This window comes from Leptonotus elevatus, chromosome 6, assembly GCF_054856555.1.
Source record: "Leptonotus elevatus isolate MCC_2025b chromosome 6, RoL_Lele_1.0, whole genome shotgun sequence".
Lineage (NCBI taxonomy): Eukaryota > Metazoa > Chordata > Actinopteri > Syngnathiformes > Syngnathidae > Leptonotus > Leptonotus elevatus.
The window spans coordinates 18,819,009-18,846,011 of NC_141244.1; the positions used below are offsets into that span (position 1 = coordinate 18,819,009).

At 40.6% G+C, this 27,003-nt stretch overlaps 1 protein-coding gene across 1 annotated transcript in view; it reads left to right on the top strand.

Annotated features, from left to right (window-relative positions):
• Positions 1-295: 295 nt before the first annotated feature.
• Positions 296-27,003, top strand: part of thsd7ab (thrombospondin, type I, domain containing 7Ab) — a 101,734-nt gene continuing 75,026 nt past the window's right edge. Inside the window, exon 1 of the mRNA XM_086078258.1 lies at positions 296-718. Coding sequence (XP_085934384.1) covers positions 586-718 — 133 coding nt within the window. The 5' untranslated portion in view covers positions 296-585. The remainder of the gene's footprint in view (positions 719-27,003) is intronic.

The following is a 27,003-nucleotide window of genomic DNA, read 5'->3' on the forward strand; positions in this document are numbered from 1 at the left end:
AATACAAATCCACAGTGTGCAACAGAGCCAATTTTGGTGTGCTCGGGCCTGAAAAAAAGGAGAGTGAGGGGGGGACAAGACAGGTAATGAGAATGGGGTGGTGGGGAGTAAGACAGCGGAAAGAGCAAATGAGCGAGCGAGGTGAGTGAGTGAGCGAGCGAGAGAGAGAGAGAGAGAGAGAGAGAGAGAGAGAGAGAGAGAGAGAGAGAGAGAGAGAGAGAGAGAGAGAGAGAGCAAGGCAGCACACTGCAGATCCTCGCCCACTGTCGCCTCTCCGCCAGCAGAGGAGACGACAGCGCAGGAGGGAGGACGCCATGGAGGAGCCTCTCTGGAACCTCCGACAGCAGCTCTCCCGCTGACCACCACCACCACCTCCCTCCCTCCATCCTCCCATCACTCTTCTCCACGTGCGTGTCCTTCAACTCCTCCTGCCTCAAAGTGAGCCGCGCTTCCACTTCTTGTCGCCTCTTTTTAGGACTACCGCTTTCCCGCCCCCCCGCAGTTGTTTTTCCTCAGCTGACCTCCCGCGAGCTGAGTGGATTTACTTCCCCCACCCCCACCCCCCACCCTCTTCTCTCCCGGACCATGGGGCCGGCGGGGTGGCGGAGGGGCAGCTGGCACCTCCCGGTGTCACTGCTGCTTCTCCTGGGCTGCGTTTTCCGGCGGGATCTCGCGCAGACGGATGACGGCGGGAAGTCCGTCTACTTCTGGGAAACAGGTAAGAGCTGAACGTGATCTCTTGTTGATGTGCTGGTATGCAACTTGCAGGTGTCGGGTGGGGTGGGGGTGGGAGGGGGGGGGGTGTTTGCTGGTGTTAAATCAAATCAAAGCCGGTCGTTCGTTCAAAAAGAACTTAAAAAAGAAACCGAACCCGGACGGGAAAGATGACCCCGATAGCAACTCGCTGTGATCCATGTTGCACTGGATTACGCTCCTCTCAGGTGATGCCATTCAGGCATTATTCCAGAACGGGAAGGGAGGAGGAGGAAAAGGAGGAGGAGGAGGAGGAGGAGGAGGAGGAGGAGAGGGTGGGTAGGCGTTTTTGATAGATTTGACACAAGGTCATGTGATGCTCAGCATTTCTCGTTGAACGCAATTTCATTGGTTAAAGTGGCTAGACAGGGATTGTTTTTTCGTTGGAATGAGATTATTTTCATTAGATAACACGGAGAATATTGTTAGTTATATCTGACTACACACATATTGCTTAACACGGCTACATAGGAATTGACGTTAGTAAATGTGGGTAGGTACATAGGGATTGTTGTTAGTTCAACTTTCAAGTGTGGGAATTATGCAGTGGCCACACAATGTTTGTTGGACTTTTACGTACGAGATCATGTGCAATTAGTAACACGGCTCCACAGGGTTTGTTGTTAGTTGGACTCAAATGTGTGAAATCTGATGAATTGGTTAGAATGTCGACAAATGGAATGTTGTTAATTATAACTGCACATGGATTGTCATAAGTTCATCTTTCACATGAAGAGAATTAAGTGCGTTACAAACCGTCTACATGAGGCCACGTGCATTAGTTAACATGGCTACATTCGCAGGGAATGTCATTAACTCATTCACTGCCACTGACGGCTATAGAAGTCAAAAATTCATTTGAATTATTTCTATTAGTTTAACATTTGTTGCCACTTTTGTTAACAAGAGTATGAAAACCTAGATTTTTTTTATTGTACATTTAGAACAGATGTAAAATTTGTGATTAATCGTGAGTTAACTAGGGAAGTCATGCGATTAATTATGATTACAAATTTTAATCGCCTGACGCTTCAATTTTTTAAATAATGTTTTCTTTCTTTTTTTAATTAATTCATTGCCATTGACGGCTATAAACGTCAAAAATTCATTTAAACTATTTTTTATTAGTTTAACATTTGTTCCCACTTTTGTTAACAAGCGTATGAAAACCTAGATTTTTTTTATTGTACATTTAGAACAGATATAAAATTTGTGATTAATCTTGAGTTAACTAGTGAAGTCATGCGATTATTTACAATTAAAAAATTTAATCGCCTGTCGCCCCAAATTTTAAATAATCTTTATTTATTTATTTTTTAATGAATTTATGGCAGTGAATGAGTTAATATGGGTATACTCAGGAATTTCAGAACTGGACTCTAAGACTGGAATAGATAGAAGAGAATAACGTAATTAACATCTGCTATGTAGCAGTTTGAAGATTTTCTATTCACCCGTCCATGCCTTTCACATTTTATGTTAGCATTGAGCTAGCGGCCGTTTGTTACACGAAATATGTGGCGTGATTAAACATTTTGGTGTTGTAAATATATATACCATGTTTAATTCTCTTTTGCTGTATGCTATGTTTGTATGGGTTGCCACTTAGTGCGTGTTGAAGTAGCAGTTGTTTGAAGGTAACATTTATGCTAATTTTTGTTAGCCTCTCCTTCCCGTTATATTTTAAGTGGTAAAATGATTCGGTTTGGTTGAACATTTTGGTGTTTGAATATACAATGCTTAAATTCTCTTCTCACAGTTTGCTTCTTATTTTGGAAAACGGTGCAAGCTAGAGAGTCTTCTTTTCATCTTCCCGAAGTGATGCTACACGATAGTCTCCACATTTCTATACATTAAGCGTCCGGAACGCGCGCGCCCTGCCATAAACGTGGTTTCACTGTACTGCCATTTCCGAGTTAGTATTCGAACCATGCCGTTGTTCGACGTTGGCCCGTCAAACTTTGCCCCTCAACGGCGACTTGTGCCCGTCGTGCCTTGTGGCGTTTGCCCACCTCGTCGTTTGACGCAGCACGCCGCCTCTTCTTGCATCTTTAAAGAGGATGTAGCCCGCTAAGGAGATTAAAGCAGCGGGGATTTAACAAGCCAGGAAAGGGAGCGGACTTGAGGAAGGGGAGCGGCCCTGCAGTCAGCGGAGAGGGAGCAACTTAACCTACATCCAGCCCACTGTAGGTCAGCCACGATTACGCCCCGGCTCCCACGCCACGCCACCTTTCTCCAACTTCTCAATGAGTGGAAAAGCTCCCGCAGGGCTCCGTGCTTTGAAATGTAATCCAGCCACTGGGAGCGTAACGTATCACATTGATTGCGAGCCTCGAGTCTTTGTCTTACATTCACACAATTTAAGGCTTTGAATGAATCTCAGATGTGTTTGGCTCAATTATTTAAATCATGATATGATTAGCGAATCATGATACTTCCATTTAGGAGCTTATCGAGTTAGAAGTCATTGCTTGTTCAAATTTTGGCTTTGCGTTCCGAACCTGAATTTATGGTTCCCAAAGAATTGACGTTTATTTGATTCAATGGAGTGACTTGGTGGGTCAGTGCTCCATCTGGCCCCAATGCAAGTGGACTATAACTGTCAAAATCATCTTTTTGACAAAGTTTCATGCAAGTTGGTTAAGTACAATTTCACGTAATCCTGCTCGCGATCTCACTTACTGGCCGACTGACCGATTAACAACGTCAAGTTTTTCATTCCATGCATTGACCTGATGGGTGAGGGTCCCAATGCGAGTGGACTGTAACTGGCATGGCATCTTCCTGGGACGATCCAAAAGCTTTACGGAAAGCCCTTAGCCGGCTCTCACGCCACGCCACCTTTCTCCTGCTTCTCAATGGGGGGGAAAAGCTCCGAGCGGGCTCCGTGCTTTGAAATGTAATCCAGCCACTGGGAGTTGAGTTGGCCTCAGTGTAACGTATTACATTGATTGCGAGCCCGGGGTCTTTTTCTCCCCCCCCCCCCCCCCCCCCCCGCCGTGAATTACATTCACACAATTTAGGGCTTTGAATGAATCCCCAACGCGGTTTTCTGTATTCTTTAAATCAAAATGCGATTATGTTTGTTTTGGGTTGTTTTCTTTTTTTTTCTTTCTGCCGCGCCGATCATCTGCAAAGTGAGATGGTGTGTTTGTGTACATTTGTGCGCCGAGGAGGGAATATTCTTGTGGCAAGCGATGCGCTGATGTTTTGCATATTGATGAGTCTGGAGCTCAGAGTACGGGCGGGGCCTGTCTCGGAAACTGTGGGGAATAGGCCCTGCCTTTGCCTTGCCTCCCCGCCTCGTTTTTTTATTTATTTTTTTGCTTGTGTGGAAATATCTCTTTTTGGAAGGTGAGGCGGCTCAGAGCAGTTTTGTGCTCTGAGCTCTCTATTGAGAGACAAAATCTCTGAAGGTACTGCTGAGGATAACAGATAAAGATGAGTGAGAGGGAGTGAGAGAGGCTAACACAGCCTATGATGAAGGCAATAAAAGCATGACACACTTTTCCGGCCCCTTTGAGACACCACCTTACGTTTCCAGTTTCCTTTTCCACAACATTAGAGTCAATTTTTTTTTTACCTCCGCCAAGCACAAATGCAAAAGGTGAGAAGTATAGTTTTGATGTGCAACGTGTCAGTTTGAAGGTTTGAACGTGATGCACCCGAATGCACACATTTCATGACACCGCCTCATATTTTTTTAATTCTTATTCCGTTCTATACATTGTCTATACATTTTGTGCTCATTTGAAGCAGTTATTTGGGCGAATTTGAGGATTCTCCGAAAGTAAAAAAAAAAAAATGTTTTTCCAAATACCACCAAATTTGTTCTACAGGTTTATCATAACAAGACACTCAAAAGTCCCCCAAAACTCATCCCTGAAATTGAACAGGAAGTCAGCTATTTTGGTTTTTAAGCAAACATTTTGGGGATATTTGAAGCTTCCAGAAAGTAAAAAAAGAAAAAGAAAAGAAGGCCCCAACAAGAGTTTGACAAATTGACATGAAATATTTGGTGCACATTGCTATCATACCATAAAGCAGAGTAAAATCTCAAGAACAAATTCCTGAAGTTTAACATGAAGTCAGCAATTTGGGGAAAATTTGTAGATTCTCCCAAAGTTTGAAAAAATGACTCCCAACTCGGGGTGTGAATTTCCTTGTACCTGGCGATTCGATCTGTATCACGATTCATAGGTCATGATTCAATTCGATACAAATCTATACGTCGATTATTGTGATTTTTGTTTTTTAACTCAAATTTAGTAAATACTAATGAGTGAACTTGTACATGTACACTGTAAGATTTGTTTGAAGGTGTACGTCAGGCTGAGCCACTGCATTAAACAAACAGGTTGCAATCTGTTTCATGTTGGACAGCATTGAAATCAAATATTAATGCTTAATGTCCCATTAACATAGCATTCTTCCATGCTTAAAGTGTGAACCCGAACTCTAAGTAAGACGCTTTGTTGAATATTTTAAACATCGATTCAGCTGCATATTGAATTGATACGAGAATTGCGCGCTGTATTATTGCCATTTATTTCAGAATCCATTTTTTCTTTTAACACCATTATGACAAATTACCACACAATCGGGTGGACATGTCTATCATAACAGGAGACACGAAAATGTCTGAAGGACCCTTGACAGAAATTAAACAGCAAATTGGCCATTTTGGTTTGAAGCAGCCTATTTGGAGTGAATTCCATGGCTTGTGTACTTTTACAAATTCCTATTGGGATTATTATTTATTTTTTTGCCTACAGCAGCTAATGTAGGCTAGAATTATTAATGGTGGTGGCCAAAGTGCACTGCTGTAACCCTAACCCACCGAAAACAACCTTGTTTTTCAGCGATTTCACCCTGCTTACATTGCAGTTTTTGCACCGTGTGCTGTCAAGGGAACTTCTCGTGGCATCCAGAATTAAACATGGGACCTCACCTGTTTATTCATACCATCATTTGTCAGCTCTTCAAATGTTGTATTCATAGTGGCTACTGGAAACTCATTGTTTCGCCTGCAGAGGCACATACATGCTCACATGATGACATACGTTCCCTCCCTGGTGTCTTGTGTGCACTTCATTTCGCTCGCCGTGGGCACGAGCTGTCAAGACCTTCCACGCTCGCAATTATAGGTGCAATATCCGGCCGAGGTGTCTGAGAAATTGCCCTTTGCAGGTTTGACAACATTTGAACAAACTGCAAAAAATAAAGACAATTTGTCATGAAAACTAAAACCGACTGTACGAGTCACAAGTCAGCTGACCGCGAAAGCTCGTTAAGGCAGTTGAGTCGGCAGCAAGAGAAACGACTATTTCTATGTGATGCTCCTAAAATATTCGAGATGTTGTTGGGCTTCCAGGTAAAATTTCAGGATGAATCTAAAATGACCTTTTTACAGGTGAACTTAATTTGACCTTTGTATACTTTTGTATACATATTAGGGCTGGGCGATATGGCCCAAAAATAAAATCGCGATTTTTGCAGTCATTCAGGACGATTACGATTTTAATCGATTTTAATCAAATAAACCCAATAAACGTTTATTTAAAGGTTTCATTTATTCAAAAATGATTCCTGTGCAAAATGTTCAGACAACAATAATGTATACTGATTCTTCATTTGTTTTAACATAAACTTAACCTTCGTCGTTTGTACTTAAATGCCACAATTAAGTAGTTGGTAACTATTTTAAACATGTCTTGTAAACCACCCATGCAACATTTGGCAAAATTACAACTCACAAAAACATTTGCATCTAACAGAACGTAAAAACAGCAGCTTTTAATCATCCAGAAGACAAAACTCGATTTCACGATTCAGCACATTTTCAACGATTAGATTTTTAAAATGACAATGTATCGAATTAATTCGATTTATTGCCCAGCCCTAATACATATTGATCCTTTTTTTTTTTTTTAATTTATAACAAGGGACTTAATCCTTGAATAGACCAAGAAATAAATCTTTCATTTATTAGAGAGTTTACTGGTAAAACCAAGACTCGTACCCAACCGTGATCGTTTTCCACCACAACAATAAGCAAATAAGGGTGCGTTTAATCCGAAACTCAAACTCTCCCCTGACTGTGTGTCACTATCTAGCGCGTGAGGAGCTTTCTACCTTTGTCAAACTCGCCTCCCTAATGACCTGTCACATCTGGAAGAGCGTTTGGGCCGTACAGCGAGCGACGTGGCAGTTCCCCGACAGGCCCGTTGTCAGCCCGCCTGCCTTCACCTGGCGCGGCGGCAATGAAGGATGTCGTCTTGGCTGGGTGGGTTGTTAGCGGCTGCCTCCGCAATCACCACTGAAGCGTCACGTCTGGCTGCGACCGGTTCGCAAGTTCAACAGAGACAGCCGAGTTTGTGAATGCAAATATTCTAATCACTATATTACAGATGTGTTCCTTCGCTGTAGAATCACGTTGTGTTACAACATATGCGTTCCTTTAACGCAGAGGTGGGCAATCTCGGTCCTGCAGGTTTTGGAGGTTTCTCACTTCCAACACAAGCAGATTCCAATCAAACAGGATCGTTATCAGGCTTATGCAGAGCTTGCTGATGAGCTGATCATTTAGCAGCTGTGTTGGAGAAGGGCAACATGCAAAACCTGCAGGACTCCGGCCCTCGATGCTCACCTCTGCTTTAACGCCACTCTTTTTTTAACACGCGATTAATGGCCGCCCCATACTTGGAAAGCCTGTGCTGGGGGAATTCCAGTCGCAACGCAGAAGGCACGTCCACGTCAAAATTTGGCAGTAATAAATTTAATGATAATGCAAATATTTGTGGAGACTGAGGATAAATTGTATTTTACAATTAAAAAAATGTGCATAATTTCACAAGTTACTTCATGTTAAAGATGAGATAGCTCTGAATATAAAAAGAAAAATGCACTTAGCTGTCACCAACATCTTACAAATTCAATTATGCCATCTAGTGGCAGAAAAATTACCTCAACACAAATCAATACCATACTTTTTTTTTTTTTTACAGTCCAGTACATCTTTTTAATTGTAACACAATTTTATGAATTATTATGAAATTACTGTATCAATGACTAAAAGATGCAGCCATATTTCTATTAGTTTAAAATTTGTCCCACTTTTATATTAACAAGAGTATGACAACTTTTTTTTAAATTTGCGATTAATCGTGAGTTAACTATTTAAGTCATGCGATTAATTATGATTAAAACTCTTAATCGCCTGACGACACCCCTAGTTTATACGTAATTGCTGTAACATTTATGCTACGTTCCATTAGCACATCTATGGTGTTTCTCATTTTATGTTAGCAATAAGCTAGCAGACTTTCGTGAGACAAAAGGTTAAATGGTTGTACAATGGTTAAACATTTTGTTGGATAGAAGGGCGAAAACATTATTATTATTTTTTAAAGGTCTGTCTTTTTTGCAGACTTTCATTTATCGCAGATGGGTCTGATACACTCGCTTGTATTTTTACAAAGACTTATCAGATCATTTGTCTAAATGAGCCCCATTGAGCAGGGAAGTCAAAGTCTGATGAATATTTAAAGCATTCTCATAAAGTAAAAAAAATAAAATAAAATCAGCCCGATACCGGATTCCCCGATCAGCAAAAGATTTAGCGGACATGTCTATCATATGAACATGCAGCATTTTGATTTGAAGCAGCCAATTGGTTGTGCTGGATGTCCAGCATGATATGCTGACACTTCCATCTCCCAAAATTGGACCACCATTTTGAAACGGCCTTTCAAACTTTCAGTCCGCGCAAACACACGCCGCTAAACGTTGCTCGCAATGAAGACATTTTAATTTTTTAACTGATACTGTCAACTCAGCTAACCTCTTCATCTCCTGTGCAACCAGAGCAGCCATCCCACACATATACAAAGATAAAATATAAAATATGAAATACAGTAGCTGCGAGCTATTAGAAAATAAACATACAGTATGCGTGCGGTGTCTATGCCTTTTACATGAAACATCCGCGCAGGAATCTATTCCTTCCCGCAGGAGACAAAAACAGGAGCAGCTTCATCCCCCTGTTGGGAATACCAGTTAGGGTTCGACTCTCTGTGACCCTCGTTAGCATAGCACCTGAGGTCAAACATAAATGAGTTACTTAGCAACAAATTTAGGCCACGCATAAGAATTAAGACACATTCCTTGGGATTTGGGGGTTTACGGTCAGCCTAGGGCTTTTATTCAAATTGTTTTTACGCCGGTGTTTTTATTTCCATTCATTAGTAGCAGTGGAACCCGAGGCTAAAAATACTTTCCTTGTCCCAACTTGTGGTTATTCAAAGGCCTCAGCGAATTTTGCAACGCACATTTTCACATGATATGGCATAAAATATGATGTCCAAGGTCCCGGGTTAGCCCAAGATAATGCTGATGAACCTGAAGTTGGTACCGGAGGGCTTTATCACTCTCTAAAGCATTTTGCCAGGGGGCAATTTGGCAGTGATGCGCCACACTCAATTGGCGAACCATGAGCAAGGGAATGAATGATATGCTCACAAAAACCCGCAAAGCTTACCTAAGGTGTCAAATGCCGAGGGCCTCACAGCTGTCCGAATGATACCCGGCACAAAATAGGAAAGAACGGAAGTGTAGGGTGACTTTTGGGACACACTGCATATTAGTGGTGCAACAAAAGTCACGGTTCGGATCGGATCGGTTCTCGTATCAGCAAAAAACGAAACAAGATGAATAGGACTTTGACTTCATTTATTTTGTAAAATAATTTTGCCCATTAAATTAAAAATATCTAATATTGGATTTATGAAAACAACTTTAAGTGCGATATGAGGCAGATACGTTCTTATTTTATACGTGGTTCATGTATATCAATTAGACAATTGATATACAACACACGTCAACTTGTTAATTAGTGTAGAGCAGATGTCCCCAAGTTGGTGCCTAATTTGAGCAAATTTGCAATTTTAGAAGTGCGTCTCAAACTAGTATCCCTTCCCATGAATCAGCATCCAAGAAGTAGCTCCCCCTAGTGTAGAGAATGGCCAAACACAAATATTGGTATAAATGCTGCTTATAGGAACGCACGCAAATCTTGGCTTCCAACACTGCAGCTCTGCTTAGTTTTTGTCTTTGACGTGATAGCATGTCCGTGTAACTGTTGCTTGGAAATGGAGGACCTTCGCCAGGCCTAGTTGCCAAGTCATTGGCGGAGAAACTCCGTGTGGAGGCGGTATTATGTAAAAGAGCCACACTATTGGCTCGCTTACAGACACATCTTAGGGAATGAGCAGCTCACAGAAGATTTACTTGAATGTGTTATATCACACTTGATAGGTGAGCACTACAGAGACTAAACTATAGTATAATAATAGGAATATACAATCCTTAATTTGTCCCCTATAACTAACAACCAATGCAGAAAATGTTGCATGTAATATTTCCTTTAGGTATTTATAATGAAAATTAATAGTTTGTTTAACAAATTTCCTCCCCAAAACGTACAAAAACGTTCTAGTTTAAATATTACCATGGTTCCCAAAAACGTATTTATACGTTTTAATGTGTTTTTATGCTAGAGCATTGAGAAGGCTTTGATGCAGCCTCTGAGCTGAAGAGGTCGCTGAAAGCAATGATAGTTATTACAAACAACGGCCAGCAGGTGGCAGCAGAGTATAAGAGATCAACCAGGGCCATGTTGCAACAAGCTCCCCCCCAGTGTTTTGAACAGGTTTGTGAATCATGATCAAATTGAGCTATATTCTAATGCTAATTGTTGCAAAACGGAAACAGATACAGATAAACATATACTTTTGATGAAAGAAGAGACTCTAATCTTTCTTTTGGTAGGTTCCGTGTTTTTATAGCAATAGAACACAATATTCTGTGGGCCTTGCAAAATCTGTCAAAATACAGTAAAACAGTCGGGAGCGAAAGTGGTTGCTTCAGCGAAAATGGTTGGGAGTGAATGAGTTAATATGACTCTCTAAAAATGGTTGAGATGTCACTTCATTCTGAAATTAGCCTGGTTTAAGAGGGTGTTCCTGTTCTCATGCGGGGCGAATCACTACTCGCCCCATGCAGTGTATTTCAAGACAAGGCTGATATTCAGACATAAATCTGCACAGCATGGATCGGTGACACAGTGGCCTAGCGGGAAATGTTTTTTTTTTTGCTGCTGCTGCCGCAATATGGACAAAATAAGGCAGAGGAGGCGGCGGGAATCCTCTTATCTCACTCTAAATAAAGTTTTTTGGATGAAGTGTAATCTCTAAGCCCGGCGTGCCTGCTGTATCAGTAATAGCCAGGTTTAGTGTAAGCTTCGCCATTTAGAACAAAACTCTCTTTGGCATTGCGCTTGGCCGGGGATGGATGGGAGCGTTTAGCAAATGCGCAGAGGCGTCTCTTACGCCACCAAACAGATCAATCTGGCTCAGACGTGGAAATATTTTTTAAATGGAGTGCACTGTCATGGCATCACTCTGTCGGAAAACCATTAGGGCCGCAGTGACGCGGAACAGCAGAAGTCGGCGCCAGCTAATTTTTCCACTTTAATACTGCTTCATTTCCGCTTGACTGCTGCTGCTGTTGTTGTGAATGCTTGTCACGAATCCAAAGGGAGCTACAAGGCTCAATTTCTGCTGGTGAAAAGCAGCGGTTGGATCAGGTCACAGATGTGAAAGTCTCAAGTAAGTCCCAAGTCATTTTGTCTTGGACAAGTCAAGCCACTTCATTATCGTAGTCTTACCTGCAGAATCTTATTTTCATAAAGACAGAAGAACAATTAGGTCAAATATTGATCTTACGTGCCAACATATCGAACCTCTGGGATGAAGTCACATGTGCAAGTTTCAAATCTTAACCTTAACGTTTCAAGCAAGTCATTTTGTCTCGATGGGTTACCGTCAGTCAAGTCGGTCTCAAGTCAAAGTCAAGTCTAAGCCTCCCTGCAGCATTTGGTCTTCTTGAAGACAAACAAAGCTTAGATATTGGCCAAGTTAGCAAAGTATTACATAGTCCAAATGAACACTACATGACGACAACCAGACTTGAAATCAACCCTGATTATTTTCAAACGGTCTTAATTCATACAGGTTAACTGCCATTGACGGCTATAAACGTCAAAAATTCATTTGAACTATTTCTATTACTTTAAAAAATGTTCTCCACTTTTGTTAACAAGAGTATGAAAACCTCGAATTTTGTTATTGTACATTTAGAACAAATATAAAATTTATGATTAATCGTGAGTTAACTAGTTAAGTCATGCGATTAATTACGAGTAACAAATGAAACCTTAAACCTCACTTACAGCACTTGAAGAGTCTTTAAATCATCCAAGTTTCCCAAAATCAAGTCGCCCCAATCAGAAACTCAAGACTTTTGTGCCTTCAAAATTCTTAAATATAAAAAATCAATTCTACAGAGTGTGTGTGTGCAAAGTGATGATTAAAATCCATCTGGACTTCGAATTTAGTGCAAAACCTACAAAAGAAGTATCTTATTTGCATGCCCACAGGCGCTTAGCAGGGGTTCCCGTCCCAGAGTCTCCAGGTAACGCTGCAGGCTCAATTCGGGAAACATGTGCTCCCAACATTTCCTTAGTCACAAGGAGAGGGATGTGGTTTGGGGGGTCTGGCAAAGGTCTCAATCCCGCAGTATTTCGTCACAACTCGTCTGCAAGTGAAAAGGCAAACAAGTCTGTATTGCGAGTACTTAAGCGTCATTCAAACTTGCCTATCATTCCCGGGAGACGGCCCCTGTGACATTTACCTGGAGAGAACTTTTAGCCGCCTCCTCGGATTTTTCCCAATAATGCCACCAAGGCTCGGGCATAAATATCCCGTCACCCGGCAGCGTTGTCCTTAATCTTTCATCTCCCCCCTCTCCTGTCCATCAGTTTTGTTTTTGAGCCGTCATATGACAGTTTGCTGTAAAATGTGCAGTGTAGGCCAAATGGAATCGTCAGGGAAAGTCTCTGCTTGGTATGTAATTCACTCAGACATGTAAACACTGAGTGATTTGATGTAGTCAGGGAGTATTAAAGCCATTAAGCTTGGAAGTATATGAAAACATGACATTAGTGTATTGGCTCTTATGTAACAGCATTGCTTGGGTGATTGAAGGGCGCAGTGCAGTGCTGGATTTCTCCGATGCTTTGCTGGACACACGAATGGCCATTTTGAGAGTTTGCCATACTCAAAGATGGCCAACATTTTAGAGCTGCGTTTGTCACGGTGAAAATGTGCCAGTAGCGCCGTCGAGAATACATTTGAAAATTCAGCCCTCAAAGCCATTTAACTCATTCACTCCCAGCCATTTTCACCGAAGCAACCCCCTTCGCTCCGGGCTGTTTTACTGAATTTTGACTGATTTTGCAAGGCCCACAGAATACTATGTTCTATTGCTATAAAAACATGGATCCTATCAAAAGAAAGATTAGAGTATTTTCTTTCATTAGGAAAAAAAAGTATATGTATAAGTATATATCTGTTTACGTTTTCCATTTCACCATTATTCACAAACCTGTTAAAAACACTGGGAAAATAGTTATCTTATACTCTGCTGCCACCTGCTGGGCGTTCTGGGCAATAACTACCATTGCTTTAAGTGACCTCTTCAGGCTGCATCAAAGCCTTCTGTATACTCTAACATAAAAAAACAACAACAAAAAACATAGAAACGTATAAATACGTTTTTGGGACCATGACAATTAAAAAAATAGAACAAAATCAACTGGAGTACACTATCCATCCGTTTTCTTAACCGCTTGTGTGTATATATATATATATATATTTTTTTTTTTTATATATAGGAGAGTAAAATATAATAAAAATATAATAAAAATGAACAGTGGAAATCTTTTCTTATTAGGAAGCAAATGATGCAGTCAAGCGCACTAGTAACAGTTTCAGTGAGTATGCTCGAGGTTCATTTTAAATAGCTTTTCCTGCTATCACCACTTGCCGACCTTGAAGAAATTTCACGGCTAAGTCAAGGCATCCGTCACTATCTGTCACTGTCAAGGACCTCGTGGCCTTACAACGGAAATTTAATGCGTACATCCAGAATGAATATGCCGCTTATCACAACACCTCACACATGTACGCTTAGCCGGATAAAGCGCGTTGGAGGTGTGAGTCGTTCTTTGTGGGGGGCTCATTAAATGTGACCCAGAAAGTGCCAGGTGCTCTCGGAGTGAAAGTGACAGCACATTTGCTTTGGTTAATTGTTAGTGACAGTGTTTGCCAATGCCTCAATTGATGGCCATGGTCTGTGAAATAGCATTGACGCCCCCTTCGCCCCCCCTCTTTGCGTTTTCTTCTCATTGCTTGTGGAATAGCCAAGTAAAGCCACGAATGATTAGTCCAGCAAAACCACTGCCACCATTGCTGTCACGCTGCACACTAATGGCTAATTAGTGTTTAACTTATAATAATAGATCATAAGTGGATTCATGATAACATGTCAAGACACCAAAATACGTATGAATGATTTAGTGTGAGCATAAGGTTTATTTCCAGGTGTCCATAAAGACAAACTTGTCCTAGAGATTGTGTTTATTTGTTACCAAATTGTATCCATGTATATACTTGGCAGAGACTATGCTAAATTAAAATAATTTTTTGTTTGGAATGGCAAAGTTTGATGAAATTCAAGAATAATAGGAAAATATTTTCTGTGTTTCACAATGCGATTGACCTGTTTTTGATGAGTAGGCGTACAAAAATGTCTCAAGAAGCCATGCCCGAAATCGTACGGGATGTCTGCCTGTCTTAGTCATACAGTTTTTGCTCCTCAAAGTGGACCCTAAATTGCGAAGAATTTGCATCGGTCACTTGGTGCTTGGGCGGTGAATGGCAGAAAAGTTGAATGACTTGCCATAAAACACGTAAAAATGCAGATGGTATCTTCTGTAGCATATACCTATGACAACCATGAGAAGACCCACAAAAAAATCTGAAGGAGCCATGCCCAAACACGCACAGAAAGCCTGCCATTTTGGCTCAAAGTGGCCCATTTCGGATTATTTTTCTCCATTCCGGAGGTCCTTCAAACCAAAGAGAGATTTGTCCAGACTTTGTCTGATTGCTACCAAATTCGATCTATGTCTGAAATGCGAACGAATTTCGTTTGCCATTGCGCTTGGGTGGGGCATAGGCTGCAAAGTTTAATAACTCACAATAATAATAAAAAAAACAGGACATTAACTCAGCCACACACGATGCAATCTTTGGAAAATGTAGTCACCCAAACACTTTTGAACTTAGTGCCGTGAGATTTTGTATGTTTGTCTTATCATGAGTGGACACCCAAAGAAGTCTCAAGAAGCCATGACACATAGGACGTCTGCCAATTTAGCATGACGGTCATTTTAGCTAAGAGATAAAGATTCAAATAATAGTCATACTTACAGAGATATTGAAACATCTGCGGTAAATCTGGCTAATTTGCTCATATGCGTTATTACTGATTTTAGCGCAATACTAAATTGCGCATTCCGTGACAGTGGGCTACTAGATAGAAATCACACTTGTCGTGTTTCGCCTCATAATCACCACAAGCAACCAGTGTTTACGACGCACAGAGGGGCCGTAAAACGGCCGCCACAGCAGCAAACACGCCGGTGATTCATCCGGTTATAGATCGGATGATAATACCGACATCATGCGCCTCATTTAAAGCTGCACGATGGCACAATATGGAGAGAAAGGGGTGACGGAAAGGGCGCCATAGCATGTTGGCAGACGGGGTGGAGAGGATTTGCCGGGATGAAAAGAGAAGGAGTATCAATGCAATAAGATTGGAGGCAGTGGCGCGAAGAATACTCACTCTGTTATAGTTACATTGTGATATTTATTGGATTGAAGCTGGACAGAACAAAGTGTGTGTGTTTTCTTAATAAGGGAAATACGATTTTAGTCGAATGAAATGAATTAAACAATGTTTGCCATGCGATATTACATTAAGCACGGTTTGTCGCATTTAATGTATAACTACAATGCATTTTCATTTTCATTCATTTGTGTTTATTTCAGGCAACGGATCCCAATTGACATCAGTAACAAAAACGTAAAGAAAAGTACATGTTAAGTGGAGAAACAAGATGCCGATGAACGATAAGAACAGTTTGTTTGTTTTTAAATATTTATTTAGATCCACTTTTGGTTTAACATTTATTTATAATACATTTTACAAGTACTTTAATCTTGCAAACTGTGCATAATGCTGTACATTTGTTAACTAGGGTTCAGTTGTATTTAACTTTTATGAGCAAATTTTTATTTTCCTATATTAAAGCGGAGTGCTAATGTCCAAACTGTGCATGATGTTACAGGGGCTTATAGTAATACTAGACAAAGTGCAATTTCTGCAGAAATTGCGTGGGGATGCTGGAAAAAGCTGAATGCTATTCGCTGAATACTAAGTTTTGAATGCATGTGCTTATGAAGTAATTCGAAAGATAAATTATGTGAAAGTTACACATTTCTAATTGTAGTCAAATAACAAATTGAATAAAAAGAAATCTTGAACTGCAATCTGTCTAAGGTTGGGATTTAATCATTTCAGAGAAATGATAATCCATTTCCTGATATGAGAGTCAGTTGCTATCAAACCATCGAATGTACTAAAACGGGGTCCAAGCAGGGTTCGAACTCAGGTTCTCCGCGGTGGCAGGCAATTGCTGTAAGCACTGAGCTAACTTGACTTGATCAAATTCATGGCTAATGGCGTATTTATTTTTGAAAAGTGTCATGTGATGCTGAAAACCAACACGCATTTAATCATTTCTGTGAAATGATAGTCCATTTCCAGATAGGATAGTCAGTTGGTATCAAACCATCGAATGTACTAAATGTGGTCCAATGCTTCAGCATTCCCACAATAGATACACTTTTTAGGAAGTCAAGTTTTATAGCCCTACAGGTGGCACTTTTTTGACATAAAATGGCACAACAAAAAAAGTACTTCAGTTCATTGAAGAGTGTACTTTTCTACTTAAAGGAGCTGAATCCGCCCTTTCACTTACTTTTACATTTAGGTTGTACACAAATACCTGTACTACAACATAAGTAGCCCTACAGATGTCAGTACTTTTAGCACCTCTGTCTGGAGCGAGGTTGTGACAGTGACGGCGTGGCAGGCTAATCAGCATTGACAAGGCCTTGGATTAAAAGCAGGCCAGCAGATGGGCCAGCCAGGGCGGGAATGACCGCAACGTGGCGACCCCACGATCTGCTTTAGTAAATACTGACATGCGTGGCGCGGTAGCCTGGTGTCAGCTGTCATTCTCTGGCTACAAGAAGCCGTCATGTGACCATTAAGAAACTTAATCGGAAAGAAAAATCTCTTGGCATGCCACCAAATACATTAAGTGCAGTTGTACAGTTTTACCTTGACTTAATTTCTTATTGTGCATCCATAGTGGTCACTTTTTACAGTTTTAGTGGGAACTCAACCATTCGAGCAAATTGCTGAAATTTACCCGAGCTTAGTCAATGGAATTCCGAATTGTGTTGGTCAGCTTGGAGCTTTAACCGTGATTATGTAATTTTAGCACAAATGCTAGCACTAACGCTAGACCCCTTACTACTCACCAGTATAGCAACAAGCATTTAAAGCAGTTATTTGAAGGTCAATAGAAGCCTTAGAGCTCAAATTGTCACGGCGACTGCGAGTACATGCGCGAAAACTGTATTTTTAATAACACAACTCTAAGGGATTGCATGCATTTGTCTGGGATTTGGAGCCCATTTCATTTTGATAAGCGTGAGAAAGTCATCAGGGCAGCGTGTGTTTCGCACAGACTGGAACAGATTCGACAACACGCCCAGATACATGCAACAAATCCTCCATTTTACACGCTTTCCCTTAGATTGTGTTTCTACGTGGATGCGTCATCTGACTGACTGAAAGATCGTCCAACCAACTGACTAACTAGATAACTACTTGTCTGACTGATTGACCAACCGAATGACTGAATAATTAGCTAACTGATTGTCAGACTGGCTAAATGACTGGCTAGTTACCTGAATGACTAGCAAAACCGATTGACTAAGAAGCTGTCTGTTTGCCTGACTAACTCACTGAGGGACTGACTAGCTAAATGACTGACTGACTGATTATAACTGCCTGTCTTAATTGACAAACTGTTCAAGCAGCTGACTGACTGACTGACTGGCTGGTGAAATAACCAATTCACTGACTGGCCGACTACAAGTAGCTAACTGACTATCTGATGGACTAACTGAGCAAACAGCTAACTGACTGGCTGATTCACTGACTAACTGATCAACTAGCTGACTGACCAAATAAATGACTGACTGAACGACTAGATTCCGACTAATTACCTGAATAACTGACTGATTGACTAGCTAAAAGACAAACTGACCAACTTACTGTCTGACCAATTGACCTACTGACCAGCGAACTCACTCACTGACTGACTAACAAACTGACCAACTCTCCGACTAGCTAAGTGTCTGTCTGTCTGTCTGACTAACTGACCAGCAGCTAACTGGCTCTCCGAATGTCTGACTGACAAAGTGACCAACCAGTTCCCTGAATGTCTGATTGACTGACTGAATAGGCTAGAAGATAGCATGCCCAGATAGTTGCCATATTTTTCCAAGCTTTCCCCAAGATTGTGTTGTTTTATGCGGATGTGTCATCAGCAGCTGGTGATGCTAGCTGCAACAAACCAAAATAACTTCTCGGATGGTGTCTGGCTCTTCATCCATCATCCTTTGATCCGTTATCTATTCACGTTTGTCCATTAACCGCTATGTCCCCCTTTGTAGTGAGGCTGCTGTACTCACTTTTCTGTCCCGGGAAAAAGCACTTAACATTAACTTAAGTACACACACGCACACACACACACGCACACACACCCCCACACGCACGCACGCGCGTGCACGCGCACGCACGCACACACACACAAACACTAGAGTGTACGTGTTATCCACTGAGAAAAAGTTGGCATTTAGCTTAAAGATCACGTCGATAGCTGGGCAGCTTCACGTGGTTTGGTCTGCATTGGTCACACCTTGGCTTCTTGCTCGTGTCACCTTGGAGCAGAGACAGTTTTTTGTATAATTTATAATTATTCTTTCCAATTACCTATGTTTACCCAGTTCTGATGTAACTTATTTTAAGTGTCATTATGTAAAGGGCAGAGCTCCACCAAAGCAGAACAATCCCAAAGACTTTTGTCTCGCTGACTCATTTAGAAAAATCATAATGACATAGTGTTACACTCCAGTCCTGTAGGCGGCAGGAATGTGCTACATCCGCTGGATCTGGTGCATCGCGGCCCACTTGGCTCCCTTGCAAGCAGAATGTAATGACCAAAGGCTTACGGGCTTGCATTGCACATAATGGATTGATTCCTCAACCTCCACAAAAGGTTTTTGGAAATCAGTTATATCGTTTTTGTGGCTTGTGGTAACTCATTGACTGACTGAATAACTAGCTATGTAACAGACTGACTAACTGACTATCCACCAACCTGTTAAGATAATTGACTGACTATCTATCTTGCAGCCCGGCTAACTGACGAACCAACTAACTTTCTGACTGACTAATCAAATAACTGATTAACAAGCTAGTTGACTGACATAAACTAATTGAGTGGCTGACTGACTTAATGGCTGACTTGCCAACCAACCAACTAACTTGTGGACGGACAAATGGATTAATAAGCTAAATACATTACTGAATAACTAACTGACGAGTAGCTGACTGACTAGCCAGCTAACCAATTTATAAACTGATGAACCAACCTACTACTAACTACATGACCTGCTGACTCACTGACTGACTAACCGATCAAATAACCAATTTCTTAATTAGCAAACGATGAACTCATTAAGTAGCTAACTGATCAACTAGATAACTGATTTAGTGACTGACTGGCTAACCAACCAATCAACCAACTATTGGGCTACCTGATGGGTTAACTAGCTAACTAATTGACTAATATACTGACTCGCTGAATAACCAACCAGCTAGCTTGCTAATTGACTGGCCGATTAACAAATGAACTACTGTAACTAATTGACTGATTATAACTTACTGAGTAGGTGACTAACAAGCTAACAGACTTACTGACAAACCAACCAGGTAATTGACTGACTGACTACCTTGACTGTCTACCTAACTTGCTAACTGACCAACCAATTAGCTTAACGAACAGTTTGACTGATTAACAAATTGACTGTGTAGCCGACTCACTAGCTAACTGACAAACAGACCTACCAACTAACTACCTGACTTGCTAACCAATTGACTGACTAACCAACCTCCAACTGCCTAACGTTTTGTAAAGATAGGCCTTTGCTGCTGTGTTTATTCGAGTTTTTGAGGAATGAATCAAGCGTTTGCTAGTACTGTAGTAGCGTAGTACTTCTCATCCCACTGATGCAACGTGAGTGCAAGCATAAATTATGCTAATGTACTCATTTGGAGACACACATACAGTACAAGTAGAAATGAGCAGAAACCCCTTCGCCCCCGAGAGGACTCATTAATGAAAAAGCGGCACACAAGATGACAACGACAATGTCGACAACGTGGAGTGTAATTCATCATGGCACGTGTGACCTCTCCCCTCGCCGATGTCGCCGCCGGGCCTTGTCGCTGCGCCCTTCCTCCACCCAAACAGGCCTGATACTCGCCACCCTGCTGAGCGCTAACGCTGCAGGATGTTTGTTTGTTTAGCGCCTTACGCTGGCTGGCAAACAAGTAGTAAAGACACCAGTACTGTACAGTAAACAGCTCAGCTGGCAGAAATGAAATGTGGCACATGCTTTATGTTGACCCCAACCTTCACTGCAGGCACTTATAGTATAGCAACACAGCACGAAAGCCCACGGCCTGCCTGTCAAATGTACAATTGATTAGACCACCCGTCAGAAACGCGAGAAAAGTGCACCCACCTCCAGCATCATGCAGTGCTTTAATGCAAACTCCTCTACTTTTTTTTTTTTAAACACGTTATCGACAATTTTGAAGAGGAATTTCAAAAATGAATCCACTGAGAAAACTTAATGAAAAAGGAAGGATGAGCTTTATTTTTTATGGCTTTCAGTTTCAACTCACTAGTCAGGTTTCCTTCCAAATTGTTTCGAATTTTTTAAGCGAATTTACTGAAAATGCGCGAAACGGATATATGGCCGTTTCCATCTGTCCTTCTTTTGTGAAAATTGACAGGGGACTCCGCCGCTGTAGGTGCGGTATACACCATGGAGTACACCAGTAATTTAAAAGAAGAAGAAGAAAAACAGGAAGCGACTGCGCCATCCGATGACGTCGTATGAGTTTGCTTTTTTAATTCTTAATAAACCGTAGTGTTTCTTTCCATCTAAAATAGCATTAATATTTGCTTCTTTAATTCCAAAAATATTTCTGTTTCGTCGTTTCCCCCCAAACATACCTTACTTTATCGTCCACCATTGCTTTGTGACTACAAACGTGCGTGTGACGTAATATCCGGTTAAAACGTGTGACGTGCATCCGGTCTTGCAAGCGGTTATTTGCAAAAACCTGTTTCCGTAGCCAAAATGAGCATTTTCCTTTTTTCGATACGCTTCAAAATCCATCCCCTCTATATGAGCAAGAAACAGCAAGGAGACACACATAATTTGCCTGAGCTGGCCACATAAAGTGAGGTTGTGGACTGGATATGGCCCCTGGGCCTTAGGTTTGGCATCTGTGGCGAACTTGGCTGGTAGGAGTTTGCCAAAGAATATGGATCCTGGAATTTTTCCAAAAATAGCTGCCTCACATGGCAATGGCTGACTTCCTGTTTGGTTTTGTGCATGGGCACTTCTGACTTTTTGTATGACCTGTTGTACACCCAATTTAATGTCTATAGTTGAAACTGGTTGAATTCTTTCTAACCTTCCAGGAAACTTTAGAGGTAGGGGTGTCATATTCAGGGATCCCTGAATTTTATTTTCACAAAGATTAAGGCATTAAGGCACTTTTATTTGTATTTTATTTTTTACAATTTGTTGGGTAATTAAGGCACGTTGAGGCCCCCCAAAGTCATTCATTGGAAGAATAATGATTCAACGGGGATTCCTCTTACTCAGGCCCAATTGATATATTCGACTAAAGGAGGTGTGATTGCTCCTTTTAAGATGCCGTCAAAGGAGGGCCGGTCACTTGCACGGTGGTCTGCATTGTTCTTATAGAACAAGACATGTTGAGGGCACGGAGGGTCCGTGGCATGGCCGCGTTCCGCATGCCATCTTCCATTGACCACAGCGGTGTGATTGCAGGGTTCACCAGCAGGCTACGACTGCAGGACTGACCTACATTTCATACACACACACACGCAGGAAGAAAATCCTTGCTTAAACAACATCTGGAGTCAAGCCAGGACACCAAAAACAATTCCCAAATGGAACCCGGAGCCAGCACGAGAATGTTTTTGGGTGGGAACTAAACAAGACAAGATGGGGATTCATTTATTTGTGCCCCCACTATGTTGCAGATTTTAAAGTGATCTTTTTTTCATTCATTTTCAGTACCAGAGGCAAATCCACATTTCTAGTCGAGTTTTTCCCAGTTTCACCAAAAGGATCATTACTGAATCCATATGTATTCATCTTTGGACTGTCCTCCGTGACACTTGCTTTTACTGAACGAGGCATTTTCAGCCCTCGTCCCCTAGCGTAGCTATGGTGGCTGGGTTATGGCTGTACCGATTGTTGTTGTTATGTTCAGGAGTTGGACCCCCAAAACGCAGACACAAATCATAGTTTTGACATTTATTTGCAAAACAAAGCTTCAACTGAAGGTGATGCAATCATGTAGGCCAACAGTGACATGACAAAGAGAACAAAGGCTCTTGCATCAGCCAGGGCCAAACGCTTAACATGGAATGCCCAGTAAGTCATTAACTAAGCGGAAACAGAATGTGTCCTTTGCTGCTTCCTTTATAGGTTGCGGATGACTCTCATATATATGTTTTTTATTCTTTAATATAACTAAATATATGAGGAAAAACTAACTTTACAAGGGACGAAATAAAGAAACAAAATGTACACCCCAAAAGCCATAATTTCAATTTTAATCCCAAAAAGACATTAAAAAAAAGTCTTTACTTAATGAGAATCCATTCATAATATGACAAGAAACAATCTTAAAAAATGAAATATTCTCAAAAATGTACTTAAAGCACTTTTATTTTACTAGAAAAAAGAAGAAGAGAAATTATATGCTATAGTCCCTTGGAGGGGTGTTAGAAAAAATCGATTCGGCAATATATCGCGATATTACAGCGCGCAATTATCAAATCGATTCAATATGCGGCCGAATCAATTTTTAAACATCAATTTTTTATGGAAATATTCAACAAATGTGTGTCTGGGGAGGGGGGGGGTGCACATGTATAGTGTGTGTGTACACGTAATACATCTGTAAATTAATCCGAGGTATCCCTCCACCTTAGTACATTCCAATAGCCGCTGTCATCTTGGCAACAAAAAAATCCCATTATTTTTATTTCATTTATTTTTTTCAAAATACAGTCAAGTTTAACGCAATAATACCCTTGATCTCCCAAGCTTATGGGGAAAGAAAGCCTCTTTGGCAGACAGTGTGAAAAGGGGCTATTAATTGCATTTCAAGCGGAGAGCAAACACTCATAACGCGCTCAGGTCCTATCCCTGGCGTCCTTTATGAAAAGACGTGGTCTCTCGTCAACGGCGGGGTCTCCAGCATGGAAATTGAGGATATTAACCTTAAGTGGTGCTTGACTCCGCAGTGCTCTCACTCTATTCCTCTCACGTGTAGATATACACCACATTGCTCCTTAGCAGGGAATATGAAGGGAATTAGAGGGATGACAGAGAAAGCAAAGCAGAGAAAGTAAAAGCAGCACATTCTCCCTGGTGTCATTTTTACAAGGAAACGAGTTAAATACCCAGATTATTTTTTTATGAGGCTTTGTACCACGGCGTATTAGGGTTATGTACACATATATTTTTTTAGAGGGTGGGGGCAATATTCTGAGAGAAAAAAACGGTCAAATTTGCCATTTTATAAAGTGAAAAAAAATCGAAAATTTACGAGGTTATAAAGTGGCAAATTTGCGAGTTAATAAATTTGCGAGAGTAAAAAAATCTGAAACTTAGGAGAAATACACGTGGCGTACAACTCGGATGTTTGTGCCAATACTTTTCAGTCGGGTTTTCAAATAAGGAGATAGCAATTGCTTTAGCAGAGATGAACCATATCATGTTAAGCATTCACACTTTGAAGCGTTGGGTGCTGCCAGCGACAAAAAATGCCTCACTTTGCAAAGGTCCACACCCTGAGGATCAAGCATTTAAGTTAATTTGCTAAAATGTATATTTACGTGTAAATTTATGTTTCCAGAATTATTATTTACACATTCATGAATTATTATATATTTTTTTTGTACAAGTAGCAAAGTTTATGTGTCGAATCTGCTGCGCTCGGTCATTCACTTGCATTTACCTAAAGTATGCTAGCTTCTGATTGGTTCGTGTTAATCAGCTGATAGGGAATCAGGAAGTGTTGTCGCGCGAGCTGTTGTGTATGACGAGTAAAGTTTAAATTAAGAATAAATGCGTCTCCATCCTGCCTTTTCATTTTATGAACAGTGTTCCAGTAACCACCAACAAATCTTCACATTAGACTATAGCTATGCTACGTGCATTTGTCGTAAGTTTTTTTCAAACTCAACTTTCAACTTTATAAAGTGGCAAATTTTCCACTTTATAAACTCGCAAATGTAAGCATTTTTTTCACTTTATAAAGTGGAAAATTTGCGAGTTTTTTTTCTTGGAGTATAACCCCCCACCTATTACGGCGTCGTAGCTTTGACTATGAGACCATTTACCATTTCAGTATAGTTTTATAATTATGTGAAAATGTTGGGCTTGTTTGTTTTTGAACTAAATTGTTGTGAATTTGCCTGTGTTTGCGATGAATTGTAACAACAACAACAATAAGATAGCGATAGAAGTTCAACCAGAAAGACAAATGAGTGACAAAACACAGTTTGGCACTATGGATGCTTTTACTTCCTTAGCTGGGAGACTCCGCAGGTGATGAAATAAAGCCTGGAGTTGGTGCGTCTGTATTAATGCTGCCTTTGTACAGATGACGAGTTGCCCATCGGTTTCGTCCGCAAACGTATTTCCATCCGTCGCCTTCAATCTCCGTGATTTCATATTCGGTATGTGTCAAAGTCGGCTGCTCAAAGAACAGGTTAAGATGCCAGCGCTGGGCAAATTGCGCCTTTGAGGCTTTCCTCAGACCAGCTTGATGATTCTCTGTGTAGGCACCAAGAGTTCAAAGTCAGCCTTTCTCTAATCTTTGCTGGATTTATGTTCCCCACAAAGCTCAGATCATGAGCTCATCGGACTATTATTCCCTCAAATGTTGGCAAAACTGCTGGATGCATCATGCCTGCGTGGCCAAGTCAGTGTCAGATTGTGGTATATTATTCCTTGTGAACATTGTACAATAATAAATATATACTACAAGAAATTAAATACTCTTTTGAAGAGGGAAAAAAAGCAGTTGTTTGTTGAGAATGATTACATTATATTTTGGGAAAAAGCTATACCATGAGAAGATTTGCCACATTTACTTACATTTGAAATTATAATTTCACGAGGATAAAGTAAAAAATAAAAATAAAAATTCATGAGAATAAATTTGCAGTACAGTATTGCTTTTAAAAATCCCAAATTTACAAGGAACAAACCTACAGTATAAGAATTACATAAGTCAAAATTTGTCGAAAGACTGTTTGACTCTTGTTCGAAAAATTTCCTCATTTTACATAAATTAAACTTTAATAGTGCGGAAAAAAAATCTCATTTTATAAGAAAAACTATTAAGTAATACACATCACAGGGAAAACATATTTTACAAGAAAATTTACAATATAAAATTAATCTATCATTCCGAATTACTTGAAAAATAATACGTATTATGAGGGAAGAAAATGTAATGAAATGAGAATAAAGTTGCATTTTACACACACAAAAAAAAGTTACACACACAAAATTGTTGGTAAGACAATTAATGAGAAATTTAAGAGATGGATAATACAAAATGCATAAATGTATGTATTACAAGAAAAAATTCTACCTTTTCAAGAACATAGTCATTACAAAAATATACATTTAGGATTGAAAAGTGCACATTAGACGTGAATAAAGTCATATCACGAGATGTCAAAACTGTGTGAAAATACAGTTATAATCAGAAAACAAATGAACAAAAAGCCCCAGATATACACTCCAGCATGTTGTAGAAAAGTCTTCCCAGAAGACCGGAAGCTTTTACAGCTGCAAAAAGTCCAACATCTTATTTACTTTTCACTGCTGAAATGCGTCTCCAGAGGAGCTGGCGGAAGAACTCAAATTCGTTCGTTCGTTTGTGTGATTGACATGAAGGATGCCGCTTGTTATCTGTTTTCACCTTGCTGTGTTTGTGCACATGTGCTTGTGCACGTGTGTATACCAGCCATGGACCACCAGCCCAGTGTATGTGTATGTCGGTGACATTTCTGCGGGATTCTCCGTGTGAAGCTTTTGTTCCCTCAGGTCACCTCATTAGCGGTTGATGACATTATTTTTTTTGTGGATGATGACAATCCTTTTAATACTTCACAGAAAGAAAAAGTGTGCTGTGTGTGTAGCATTGAGGAGCATTCCCAACAATATTCTGTATGTGCTAGGATAAAGCAGACAGAACATTTGATGTCGAAAATTAGTTTGGCCCAGAATTGTGAAATTAGCATGTCAATAAATGGCGTTAGCTCTGAGCCTCAGGTGCCTCTGCAAATCTTTTCGGTCTTGTGCACATGATCTTTCTGTTGTTATTTCATAAAATGAATTGTAACAGTGTCAAAGTGTTGTCTATACTTCATAACTAACTGTTCATCTCCATGGAGTGTGGTTCCCCAGAATGGTAAAGTGAGTTTGTCAATAAAGCGCGTGAGTACTTTTGCGTCATCAAATCCCGTTACCAACTTGTTGACATTTGTCACAACGAGAACCGTAACAGTAGATTAGCTTACCGGGCTTCTGACTGTGAATAGATTTAGCACTTAACCTCAAATACTGCCTTTTAGTTCACACTATTTTTCCCCACTCTTTTTTTCATTGGGAAGTCGTATTCCTTTTGTTGCCTTGTACATGTTCATGTCTGACTAGAACTCTCCGTAAAGGGCCGTTCCCTATAATTTGCAAAATTAGCTTGTTAGTATCTCTGCATTAA